Here is a 14,175-nt window from a genome sequence, read left to right as displayed (position 1 = left end):
GCTAAGACTCCTGGGAAAGCAGAGTAAGATGGACAAAGTACTTGGGTCCCTGAACCCATGTGGGAGACCCATATGGTCCAGGCTCCTGGCTTCAGCTTAGGCCAGCCCCAACCTTTGTGGCTATTTGTGGAGTGAACCAGCAGATGGAAGATATCTCTCTCTCTTTCCCTTTCTCTCTCTCTCTCTTTCTCTCTCTTTTTCTGTTACTTTACCTTTCAAATAAATAAATAAATGTATTTTTTAAAAAAATCACAGTGTTTTAAAAGCAAATATTGTTGACCATGGCCCATTGGCAATGAGGTAGATGCAGAATCTTTCTTTTTTTCTTTTTTAAAGATTTTATTTATTTGAGAGGTAGAGATACAGAGAGAGAATCTTCCATCTGCTGGTTCACTGCCCAAATGGCCACAATGTCTGGAGATGAGCCAATCTGAAACCAGGAACTAACTAGGAGCTTCTTCCAGGTCTCCCACATGGGTGCAGGGGCCCAAGGACTTGGGCCATCTTCTGCTGCTTTCCCAGGCCATTAGCAGAAAGGTGGATTGGAAGTGGAGCAAGTAGGACTTGAACTGGCACCCATATCAGATTCTGGCGCTGCAGGCAGACACTTAGCCCACTAAGCCACGGTGCCGGCCCTGAAGTACAATCTTAAAATGACCAATATTGTTTCTTCGGAAACAGTAAAAAATATGAATAGAGCAATGATAATAACATGTGCCTATTACAACATTTCAATAAGAATCATGCATCCATACTGATAGACTGCAAGACTACAGCATGCTGGTTCTACGACCCATGATTTGCCTTTAAGGAAGGTACTCAAAATTCCCTGAACCTTTTTTTGCTCATCTGGAAAATGACCATAATTAGTAATACATACTGCATGGGCATTAGATACATGGATCATACGATGTTATCCATACAAAGACATCTAGTGTTTTATTCTAGGAAACACTGGATAATTGCCAGTAGTTGTCTTTGCATTCTCAGACCTGTTCAAGCAGCACAACTTCAGATGTAAGGTGTTATCCCACCATCATCATAAACAACCATTTTCTTCCTCATAACATATGATTAAGTCATGTTTTCCATTTATATGGTGCACCTGTCTGAAGCTAGGTAAGTGTCAGAGCAAATCACCATTCACTTCATTATTTTATCCTTACCATAGCTTCAGCACCTGGGGAGATGGGAGAGATTAGTCTCATTTTACAGACAAATTCCAGTCTGAGCTGAGATTTAGGGGTTTAGGGAGGTAAGTGACTTGTCCCACATCACACAGCTGGTTACCAGCTGCAGCAGGATTTAATGTTGTGTTGTCCCTCTCTTCCTTCTGGGGTCTTCACATCACTTTAGGCTTTTCCAAAATAACCATTTCAAAAATCTTTAACTTCATCCAGTAAATGTGACCCCAGATGGGTTAGCAGGGAGACCATGAACGGGAAGAGTGTTCTAGACCCAGATCTGCTGTTGGCTAGACACATGCACTAGAAGAATGAAGCGTGATTGCCTATGCGTGTTGCACTGACATCCTCATCATACGCTGGGGTCACCAACTCCATTCCATCAGGGCATGGGGCCTCCGTATGACAGCAGAGTGAGCCACACGGGGCTGAAGTCCCTGAGCAGATCCCACCCCCAATTCCAGAAAGCATCCCTCCCACACCCACCTGCTGCCTTCAGAGGCCCTCCCTCCTATTTCCAACCCAGGGGTGAACTGTCTTTTCTTCTTCTTTAATTTTTTTTAGCACAAGCCTTACCCTCATCTCCTGCATTTACTTAAGCCAGTCCTCTACCGGAAATAAAGATCTTTCCTCCAAACTCCAAATGAGCAAATTCAATTTTTCCTTAAAAGCTACTGCCTCCATAAAATGCAGTTCAAACATACTACCCCATCTGCCCAAGTAAGCTCTGCATCCCAAGTCTTCTATGAATTTATTTAAACAGCTTTTTCTAACTTATTGTATGAGCTCCCTCTTTTCTCTTTGATCTGTAAGTGAGTTAAGAGCCTGGTTTGGGTCTTTCTGTTTCCAGCAACACACAAGGCCTCATGCCTTGCAGAGAACTGGTGCTCAGTGATCCTGGGAATGAGAGAATGATGGAAAGCCCATCTTCTGGAACCGTCTAGAGCTTCATCTCTCCCATGTGACACAAACAGCAAACCGCTACAGAGGGTCAAGATATTTGTCAAAATAATTTTTAAAAATGAAAAATATAATTTGAACACTTTGTCAGATGAAAAGTTAAAGCTGTTTTTCAGTTTCTCAGATAAATGTCTTAATTCCACCCTATGCATTCCACATGCATAGGAAGGAGTCAACAAATAAAAGCTCTCCAATTAAGCAAATCTTATTTTAAAAAATACAAAACTGGGGCTGACATGGTGTAGCAGGTTAGGCTGCCTGCGACATCGTCATTTCATAACTCTGATTAGAGTCCCAGTTGCTCCATTTACAATTCAGCAACTGCTAATGGTCTCTAAAAGCAGCAGAGGACGGCCCAAGTGCTTGAGCCCTTGTCACCCATGGGAGAGCCCCAGATGAGTCCTTGCTCCTGGCTTCGGCTCGGCCCAGCCCCAGGTTTTGTGGCCATTTGGGAAGGGACAGAGCAAATAGAAGTGCTCTCTCTCTCTCTCTTTCTTTTTCTTTTTCTTTTTTGACAGGCAGAGCAGACAGTGAGAGAGAGACAGAGAGAAAGGTCTTCCTTTTTCCTTTGGTTCACCCCTCAATGGCTGCTGCGGCTGCGGCACTACGGCCGGCGCACCACGCTGATCTGAAGCCAGGAGCCGGGTGCTTCTCCTGGCCTTCCATGTGGGTGCAGGGCCCAAGCACTTGGGCCATCCTCCACTGCCTTCCAGGGCCACAGCAGAGAGCTGGACTGGAAGACGGGCAACCGGGACAGAATCTGGCACCCCGACCGGGACTAGAACCTGGTGTGCTGGCGCTGCAGGCGGAGGATTAGCCTAGTGAGCCGCAGTGCTGGCCTCTCTCTCTCTTTCTCTCTCCCTTTCTCTATGTCCCCTTGGTTCTGTCACTTTGCCTTTCAAATTGTAGCCATTTGGAGAGTGAACCAGCAGATGGAAGGTATCTCTTTCTCTCTCTTCGCCTCTTTCTATAACTGTCTTTTGAATAAATAGATTAATCCTTTACAAAAATAAAATAAAAATTAAAAAAATTTAAAATACAAATCAATGCCCAGGGAGAAAGAAGGATTCACTTGATAAAAAATCAAAAAACAAAGGGGAGTTTTAAAATGACTTACTAGCATGGGAGAGGGAGTAGGAGGTGGGATGGGAGTTGGGGTAGGAAGGCAGGTATGGAGGGAAGAACCACTATATTCCTAAAGCTGTACCTATGAAATTTGTATTCATTAAATAAAAGCTTTCTTAAAAAATAAATAAATAAACAAATAAATAAATATTTCAATTTTACTTTACTTTTCAATTTTACTGTAACATAACAGGCCACCCTTTACTCTTAAGCAATCTGATTATCCCTTATCTGGAGGTACCTTTCTCTGAAGGGAGGAGAGAACTTCCACTTTGACTATGACCTTGTCTAAATAAGATCAGAGTCGGTGAACTCAAAAGGCTTCCATAGCCTTGGCAACTCATGACAAGAGCCTAGGGTGATTACTGATGCCATAAACAAGAGTGTCAATTTGTCAAGTCAACAACAGGAGTCACTGTGCACTTACTCCTCATGTAGGATCTCTGTCCTTAATGTGCTGTACATTGTGATTTAATGCTATAACTAGTACTCAAACAGTATGTTTCACTTTGTGTTTCTATGTGGGTGCAAACTGTTGAAATCTTTACTTAATATATGCTAAAGTGATCTTCTGTATATAAAGAGAATTGAAAATGAATCTTGATGTGAATGGAAGGGGAGAGGGAACAGGAAAGGGGAGGGTTGCGGGTGGGAGGGAAGTTATGGGGGGGGGGAGCCATTGTAATCCATAAGCTGTACTTTGGAAATTTATATTCATTAAATAAAAGTTAAAAAAATTTTAAAAAATAAAGATAGAAAAAGTATTAGCTGGGAATACAAATCTTTTATCAAAATAAAAGAGTTGTTAATGACAAAATCAGAATGGAACTGGCACTCTGAGACATGGCATCTTTAATCCAGATATTAAAGCATAGGGTTGGGGCAGGTTAAGATGCTGTTTGGGACACCCACATCCCATACTGGAAGGCTTGGGTTCAAGTCCTAGCTCTGCTTCTAATTCCACTTTCCTACTAAAGCACACCCCGAGAGGCAGCAGTAATGGCCCAAGTAGTTGGGTCCCTGCCACACACCTGGAAGACTCAGATTGAGTTCCAGGCTCCTGGCTTCGGCCGGGCCAAGCCCCAGCTGTTGCAGGCATCTGAGGAATGAAGTAGCTAATGGAATTTCATCATCTCTCACTCTCTCTTGACTTCCAAACAATGAAAATAAATAAATAAATTTGTATTTAGAGAAAGAAAAAGTAGGGGGTGAATACATCCTGTGAGTTAGGCTTTCCCAGTCATGCACTCACCTGGCCAGGTGGGCCACATCTTGGGACTGCTATCCCAACCACATCACAAGGGAACTGCAGCCAAACATCCCAGGTCCAGCTACACTGTTCACCCCATGTTTTCCATAGGTGTTGTCTATCGAACCTCTGTCTCCATCAGTCATTTTGAGACAGCTTTAGTCAACATGCATTCAAGACACATCAGTTTCTCCCCAGCTTATCACTGTCCCACTGTGCAGTAACCTGGGGATCCAAATGGCACATCTGGAGGGAAATGGGTGATCCAGACAGCTCTGCTCCCTAGTCTGACTGGAACAGGGGATACACAGAGGATGGCTTCCCTGTGTGGGTCCTGAGAGGTGCTCTTCCATGAGATAGATGCTTCCGAAACAATTGGGATTCATTGAGGTTAAACAAACTTGGAAAAGACTATAGTAAGAACCTTCCTCTGGAAAATTCCATGCACACTGGACATAGCAAGGCTGACGAACAGACCAGAAGTAGAGAACCCCATAAAACTTTGCTTAATTTCTGTTTATCCAACGACAACATTCGTTCCCAGTACACCTTCCAACATCAACACTTAATTTGGGGAACACTTGAGACTGCTTCACACTTATAGCCATAATCTAGTTGTAAGCAACTTTCACTTTCCCTGTCCATCACTGCTCAAAAAGGGCCAGTGGAAGAGTCAAGTAGAAATGAGAGGTTTAGGTTTCCTGGCACCACACTGCAAAATAATCTGGAAATTTTATATTCATAAAAGAAAACACATTTTTTTTTAGCCAAGGTAGATAAGAAACCATTTTGGGTCACATGGCAATAGCTGACAGCAGTATATTCTTTATAAAAATATTTGCTGTTGTGGACTCACACCCCAATTCCAGTCTTTCGATGTGCAAGATGAAGTGGAGAATAGAGTGACTACTTACACGTTGCAAATCAACTTATCTGTCTACAGCCACAGAATTTTGCCTAGTCATTTCCAAGTAATTCAAGCTTCCCGGACTTGAGTATGAAATTGGAAAGGGAAGAGCCTAAGTCATCTGAAAGGCTACCATCATTCTTTACTATCTAAATTCATTTCAACTATATGAATAGACTTTATTAATAAACTGGCCCTTCAGAAAGACATAGTCATTTGGCTATCTTTGATACCACTAAGGAAATATCTAGAATATCGCATGACAGTACACTGAAAATTCTTCCAGTATCTGAGAACTAATGTTCCTATGTTTTTAGATATCCAACTTCCAACGAAAGAAGATTCAAGTACTCAGTAGTATGAATGCATGCATTGAAGACTCCTAAAAATCAGCTTGTCCGTACATACACCACCTAAAATAAAATTCATAAAATTTCTTCTTTAACTTTAAGCATCTCAGGTAATTTAAATAAAAGCTCTTCACATTTTTAAAGGGAAATCCTTAATTGCAATGAACTGATCTATATTTCAGGTTATCAATGTTTTTAACTTCAACACTTTGAGACTCACACCAACCCTTGAAAAGTTATATTGAGATTTACATTTGAATGTCAGTGCTTCTTTCATTTTTTAAGCTGAGAACCATCTCCCTTTCTAAAACACAGTTGGTAAATATGCCACATGGTTACGCAATCTGATTCAAAGAGAACACATTCCAGGATTTCCTCCTCATAAAATCTGGGGGAAAGGTAACTGTTAATGAACTTAACACTCTGATGTTAGATTGCACTTTGTTGTCACTCATTCCATTTCAGTTTAGTGATCAAAAGGACCATGTTTGTAAGTAGCCCTAGAAGCAGTGCCTTACCAGTGTAGATGCTGGCATTGGAAGCTGGGATACCAAACTGTGACTCGATGAACTTGGGAATGAAGGTAATGAAAGCAGTTACAATGGCACTCTCAGCTGTGTATGACAAACTCACAAAAAGGAATGTCATGTTGCTTAAGATCCTGACAGCTGCTCTTGGTAGGTCTACAAAATGACAAAAATGACAAATGAATGTTATAAACAATGGATGGAAAACAAAATAAAACTGAACTGTTTTAGAAATGAACTGGAAATAGCCATTTGGCAACATTTGCCACAAGAAAATAAAAATAGAAAGATCTGATGACATTTAGAAGCATCTCCTTTATTAAATCAATTTTTATGGCTTTTTTTTCCCTTAAACTTTATACCAGGGTAAGGAAATTAAATAAAGTATCTAAAAACATACCCACACACAAACATCCTGACAAGTAATACCCAAGCTGTCACTCCTGTTTTAAAAACTGTTAAGTAATTCCTTGAATTTTTCATTGAATAAAACCATGTTATTCTCTGTTAGGATCCAAAGTCTACTAAACGTAAGAGGACCTGCAAAACAATCCTTAATTATAGTTTCCACTTCACCCAACCACCACTCCCCTGGGAAGATGCACTTGTGAGCTGACCCAGCCCTGGCCCTGCACTGCCACTGCCCACAGCGAAGGGAATGGGCACATAATGTCAGAGATCTGATCTTCCAGACTCATCATGAAACAGGAAATAATCATTGCTAGAAAAGCCAAGAGGGACGAGGCCAACTTCTCAGACATTGCTAAGGACTTTGAATTGGAAAACAAAAAGTCCTGAGAGTTCATGGGCAAGGAGAACGCAGAGGTGGGACTTCAGCATCTGCAGGGCTGCCCCCACAAGGAAGAGAGAAAAGCTTCATTCCTGAGTTCAGATTTCTTTCACAGAACTTGCCACAAATATGCTTCAAGACACGGGTGCAAGTAATGTCATTGTAGTTTGGGTGTAGCAGAAAAAATTGGGAGAAAATACTTAAATGTCCATCAGTGGGAAATGCTTAAATAAATTATGGCCTAACCATACGATGGAAATCTATACGGTAGTTAAAAATGAAATAGAGGTGCATGTACTGGCATAAAGTAACTCCAAGAAGTATTTTTTTGTTAGTAAATAAATCAGGCCACAGAAACACACACAAGTAGAGTGTGTGTGTGTAACTAAAATAAAGAACAAACAGACCAAAATATAGTATTTATGTGTGGTCAGATGTATACTTCTCAATATATATCACACCAAACTATTAAGGGTTTGACCTCTATGAAAATTGAGAGAGGAATAAAAAAAGACTCATGGGGCTGGCTCTCTGGCATAGCAGGTAAAGCTACCGCCTGCAGTGCCAGCATCCCATGTGGGTGCCGGTTTAGCTGCTCCACTTCCGACCCAGGTCTCTGCTATGGCCTGGAAAAGCAGCAAAAGATGGCCCAAGTCCTTGGGCCCCTGAACCTAAGTGAAGACCTGGAGGAGATTCTTGGCTCCTGTCTTCAGATCAGCTCAGCTCTGACTGTTGCGGCCATTTGTGGAGTGAACCTGCGGATGGAAGACACCTCTCTCTCTCTCTCTCTCTCTCTCTGCCTCTCCCTTTCTGTAACTCTGCCTTTCAAATAAATAAAATATATCTTTAAAAAAAAAGAAGACTCATGTGTTTATACTTTTGTGTTTTTGCATGTTTATAACTTGAATCAAAGGACATTTATACAATCTTCACATATCCTCATGGAAAAAGTAAACATTGCATTATGTTTAAGAATATAGTCATCTCAAAGATTATACTACTTTGCTCTAACATAATAAAGCTGTTTCATCAAAATTAACAACTTTTACAAAAGCTATAATTCTTAGCCTCCTATCATCAAAATTTAAAAACTTAAAAAATTAAGAACATTTGCTATTATCATTTTAAAATTCAAATTAAATTTAATGTGTCAAATAATTTTTCCAATGTCAAATAACATTTTAAAAGGAAGGTTAAGATGCAGACTTGATTTTTTAACATGTTTTAAATACACCATAGAAAAACATAATTAAAGTACTTCATTAAATTATCCTCTACTCTATTGTAAACACTGTAAATAAAACATTAAATCCAATTTAAACAGCCATTTTTCAAAAGAGGAAATACAAACAGCCAACAGACACATGAAAAAATGCTCAGGATCATTAGCCATCAGGGAAATGCAAATCAAAACCACAATGAGGTTTCACCTCACCCCCATTAGAATGGCTTTCATACAGAAATCAACAAACAGCAAATGCTGGCAAGGATGCGGGGGGGAAAAGGTACCCTAATCCACTGTTGGGAATGTAAACTGGTACAGTGATTGCATTTTAGACAGTCTGGGGATTCCTCAGAAATCTGAATATAGACCCACCATATGACCCAGCCATCCACCCTTGGGAATTTACCCAAAGGAAATGAAGTCAGCATATGAAAGAGCTATCAATACCTCCATGTTTATTATAGCTCAAGTTATAATAGTTAAGATATGCAATCAACCCAAATGTCCATCAACTGAAGACTAGATAAAGAAATTATGGCATATATACACCATGGGATACTACACAGCAGTAAAAAAAATCAATTAAATCCTGTCATTTGCAACAAAATGAATGCAACTGAAAAACATTATACTTAGTGAAATAAGTCAGTCCCAAAAGGACAAATACTATATGTTCTCCCTGATCTGTGGTAACTAAAAGAGCACCTAAAAGATAATCTATAGAAGTGACATTGACTCTTTAAGCTGTGCTAACTTTGAACAAACCTTGTCTCAACTGTTGAGCAACAGTTTTTTTTTTTGTTTTTTCATATTATTTGTTGAACTCTTTACTTAGTATAGGGTTAATGTTATGTGTATAAAGTTAACTGAAAATAGATCTTAGTAAAAAATAAGAATGGGAATAGGAAAGGGACGAAGAAGAGTGGGAGGGTGGGAAGGGAGGGAAGAATCACTGTGTTCCTAAATTTGTATTTATGAAATGCATGATGTTTGTATACCTTAAATAAAAAGTTTTCGTGTAAAATAAATAAATAAATATAAATATTGAATTCAAAATTTGAAAGTTAAAATTCTCCATCAACAATTAAAGATTCAAATTAAATTTAGCTCCTATGTTGAAAGCCAAAGTGCTGAATCTAAAACATTTGGAGAAAATAGAAAATAAATTTTAATATAAGAAGACAACATAAGCATCACATGAATATTTTAAGAGACAGCGCTCTATTAGACTGTTTATTTTACATTCATTTGGCATGATAAAGTAGGCTTCTAATTTCAAAGGTAACTAAAAAGATATATGATGGCTCTTTCTTTTCTTTCATTAAAAAAATTCTGCTGTTATTTAGGAAGAATTTAGCTAAAATCCATACTTTTCAATAACTTTAAGTGAGCTTCCTTCTTTCTTCCCCCTCCTCCTTCCTCTTTGTTGAGGCTAAAGTTTCACCCTACATCCCTGCAGGGGTAGAGACCAGAGTATCCAAGACTGCTGGTGGCACTGGGTATTTTTTCACATATGCAACTACATACATTGAAAGGAGTAGAAGGTAGTTTTCCAGCTGCCAAAGAAGAAAATTACAAACATGGAAAGAGAGACAATGGCTTGTCGGAGACTGGAACTGGAGGTATTAGTATGTATTCAAGGTTTAGCCAGGTGGTTAAATAAGTACATAAAATAATAGATGATGGGTGGATGATAGAGGAAGAGAGATGACAGATAAGAGAGGATGTGTAAGTGATCAGTTTTCATGTGTATGCAAACACACATATTTCGCAATTCTGTCTGTTAACAGGGCTTAGAAATAATGGCACCCCAGTAGGAATTAGCCCATCTAACATCCAGTTCTTGGTTTCTAAGAGCCATTTCCCACTATTTGAGAGCTCCTTGGTGAAATGTCTAACTTCAGAGTTGCAATGGAGAAAATACAAGAGGCGCCTAGAAGATCCTGTTGCACAAGAAAGTAAAGAGTTGCTCATGGAATGCTGGGGCCATGTCAGGAGCACACAAAGACAGCTTGGCGGATTCCCAACGACCAACTGGGACAATGACTCAATGATGCCAAAACTGACAAGGGAAAGTCTAACAGGAACAAGAGATGACTGATCCTCAATTATTCCTGAACTTTCTGTATGCTAATTTGCCCAGTTGTTTAAATTAATTGATAACCTCAAAATTAATATTCACAGGACATTTGTAGTCACGCACAGAACAGCAAAAATTTTCAGTCTTCTGACTAGCCCATTCCTAGCTGAAGTGAAACAAGGTGTCATTGTGCATTCTTATTTCAGTTTCCATAGTATAAACAAGGGTCCTTCTGATAACATATTCCCACATACCTCTCTTTGCTATGCTTTCTATTGGTAACTTCATGGTTCTAAATGCCCCCCAAGCATGCTGCTGCAATGTTGCCTGGTGTTGATAAGCACAGGAGGCTGAGAGGTGTCTTGTGGAGAAACTACATGTGTTAGACAGGGCCTCACTCAGGCATGGGTTGCAGCACTCTTGACCAAGAATTCAATGTCAGTGAATCAACATTGTGTACTAAATAAAGAGTCTTTAAACCAAAGTGCATGTAAAGCAAGGTTAAGCCCTGACTGGTCGACAGTTACGATGAGTCTGTCAGGGACTCAACCCTGTATCTGTTCTGGGAATAGTGCTTTTGTATGCATTGATTCCATGTTCATGGTGGTTTTACAGAACAGAACAGGTGTGAATAAGAGGAATTAACTGACTAGCCTCAAAATACTTCCCCACAAATAACTTATAAATTACTTACTGATTTATAATTACATGATACTTACTAGGGTGGAGAAACTTGGCAAATAGAATCTTAAAGTGATCAAAGAAAACCTAAATGGAAATAGGGCAAATGAATACTGTGGGTCTCTATTATATCCTGAGCACAACTTCATTTCAGGAGGAAACCTGCAAAAAATGCATAAATCCAGAGACATCATAAAACCCAAATTGAGGGATAATCTACAAATTTAATTACTTACACTTTTTAAAAAGTATCAAAGTCAGGGCCAGCATTGTTGTGCTGCTTATGATGCCAGTATCCCATACGAGCACTGGTTCTACCCCTAGCTGCTCCACTTCTGATCTAAGTCCCTACTAATGTGCCAGCAGAAAATGAACCAAGTACTTGGGCCCCTGCCATCACCTAAGAGACCCAGATGGAGTTCCAGGCTCCTGGCTTCAGCCCACCCAAGCCCTGGCCTTTGCGGTCATTTGAGGAGTGAACAAGCAGATGGAAGAGCTCTTTCTGTGTCTCTACCCTTCTCTCTATAACTTAGCCTTTAAAATAAACAAAATATATCTTTAAATAATAATAATAATAAAATGATCAAGGTCATGAGAACAATGAAAGATAAAGAATTGATCCAGACTGAAGGGAACTAAAGACACAAAAACTAAATACATGTGATCCAGGATTGGATCTTGAACATCAGTGGCATTATTGGGATCATTGGCAAAATCTGAATGGAGTCTATGGTTTCAGGGCCAAGGAAATCATGGACCCCATTTTCCTCTGTCAAGAGCCATTTGGATACTGATAACATTAGTTGCAGGTAGTATAAAATTATCAACTTCAAAAATTAGCCTGCTGTAGATTTATTGAATCTCAAGTCTCTCCTGCGGTTGCCATGGCAGCACAAGACCTGAATGATATCGTGGGCTTTATATGCCCATGGGCTGGATGTTCCCCGCCCCTGGAGACCATGCCACCAGATCGATTTTAATTTTCCGTCTTTGATGGCTGTCCTGTGGTTATGGAGGAGGGCGTCCTTGTACTTACAAAACACACACTGAACTATTAGGGGGCAGTATGACATTACATCTGCAACTTCCCACAAATGTTAATGATTGGAGAATCAGGGTGTAGGGTAGCTGGAGCTTTGTGTGTGCTATTTCTGTAGCTTTTAAATAAATTCAAAATTATTTCAAAACCACAAACTTTAAAAACTGAGTTAGCTAAGAGGTTGTTAAATCCATAAATTTGCCACCAACTACCTAATTTTTTATGCTGCAGAATGTATTTTAGATCAATTTCTTGGTGTCCTTTATAACTGTCATTGTAAAAAGCCTAACAAAGGACAGGTAATGAAATAATAATAGCAAATATAATTTTCCTTGATCACTGACTACTAAGAAATCCTACAAATCAATTCCAAGAGCAAGTTGGCTAAAACCAGGAAATGCCTTAGACAGTAGTAAAGTAGAAATAAAATTCAATACAAAACACCAAAATTAAAGAGAATATGGAATAAGGTGGATTCTATTTAGAAATCACTTTTAAAAGAAATGTTAATACATTGGCAGATCCTTGGCTGCTTTCACTAAGATAGCCACCCCCCCCCCAACCATGGACACCTGGACCAGATGTTAACTTGTATTCCAATCACACTAGGGTCATGCTATCATGGATTTAACATGGTCCCCATCCAGTGATCTTGCAAACCTTTATTCACAGTTTCAGAAAACCTGAGATGCGTGGTGTGACTGGATGCTCTTGGAAGCAATAAGGAATGGGGTTAACGGGAACTTTTACCCCTGGAGACAATACCACCAAAGCCACATAGACCACAGCAGAATAAGAGGCATTGAAAGGTTGGCAAGTTTTTGACCACTAAGCAAACATGCTCTAGCATGTGTGACTATTTCATGCTCATTCATAAAATAAGTCAACCATTTAGAGTACGTATTACACTACAGTCTTTGTTTAGAAGAAGAAAGCTTTAAATGAGCTTTAATTCCAGCAAATCTGAAAGCTTGATCTTCTTTTCAAGTAGGCAGAGGGAGGAACTTACTTGGAGGTGACTAGCTTGGTAAGAAATGTACACCATTGTGAAGAGGGGTCTACGATCCCGAGGCTCCTTAGGCCAAAGCTACATGGGTTTTACCACGTGACCTGACATCCCAGAATGAGTTAACCAGACCAGGGAAGGAGGCTGGACTCAAAGGCACTACCCACAGGCAGCCACACAGCTATGAGGGGCAGTGGGGCTCCTACTACAAGCAACAATCTACCACTCCTCCTACTTCATTCCCCTCAGAGAATATGCAGTGGGACATGCAAAGAATTGGGCAGGCAGTATGAAAATGACCGAGTGAGAGAGGAAAGTGGGAAAAAGGCACTGAGCCCCACACCTCAGGCCACCATGCAGCAGGACAAGTGACCATGGGCCTTGATGGCAGTGGGCACTACCTATCAGCCAGAAGCCTGGATGTCAGGTACCTGCCCTCTTCTGGAGCCTTATGTCACATCCCCCATATCTCACGTGGCTTCAACTTGCTTCAGTCCTTTATATCCTGAAAGCATCTTTTTGCCATTGTCTTGAACTACCAAAATCAACTTTTTTTAAGAAAATGATGTATTTGAAAAAGATATGCACACGGTGGAACTGACCAAGCCTAGGAGAAGGCAGACCAGCTTCTAGGAACTTGTCCACTTTCACCAAGCCCTGCAGCATCAGGTTCCAGCCTGCCCTTCCAGTCAGAAGCCCTGTGATTGCCCTACCACAGGCTCCAGCCACAGTTGTGATATTTCTTCTCTCTGTACTGTTTACAGTTCTCCCCACAAACATCCCTGGCCAATGTCAAACGCGTCCATCAAGCCTCAGCATCAGCCTCTCCTCTGTCTACAGCTGCCCCACACAGACTCAGGGGCTCACTCTCTGTGCTCCCACAACACTTGGTTCATATCTGTAGTCATGAATTCTTTCTTGCTGTGTGTGTCTACCTTGTCTGTTCCCTTCAGGAGGCTACAGAGGCCATGAGAACAGGAACTTAGGATATCTGTCCATCTGCAACTCCTAGCATACATCTGGCCTATAGTAGATGCTCAAAATGTATACTT

The 14,175-nt window shown here is 40.4% G+C and overlaps 1 protein-coding gene across 2 annotated transcripts in view; it reads right to left on the bottom strand.

Annotated features, from left to right (window-relative positions):
* SLCO5A1 (solute carrier organic anion transporter family member 5A1) overlaps window positions 1–14,175 on the bottom strand; it is a 167,529-nt gene that overhangs the window by 58,030 nt on the left and 95,324 nt on the right. The window contains exon 4 of one of the 2 annotated variants that reach the window (XM_062189557.1): window positions 6,294–6,458. The exons of the other annotated variant lie outside the window; for it this stretch is intronic. Within the exon in view, the coding sequence (XP_062045541.1) occupies window positions 6,294–6,458 (165 nt within the window). The remainder of the gene's footprint in view (window positions 1–6,293; window positions 6,459–14,175) is intronic. 2 annotated transcript variants of the gene reach the window in all.

This window comes from Lepus europaeus, chromosome 4 (assembly GCF_033115175.1).
Source record: "Lepus europaeus isolate LE1 chromosome 4, mLepTim1.pri, whole genome shotgun sequence".
NCBI lineage: Eukaryota > Metazoa > Chordata > Mammalia > Lagomorpha > Leporidae > Lepus > Lepus europaeus.
Note: the sequence above shows the minus strand (reverse complement) of the source record. Positions and strands in the feature narration are given on the sequence as shown.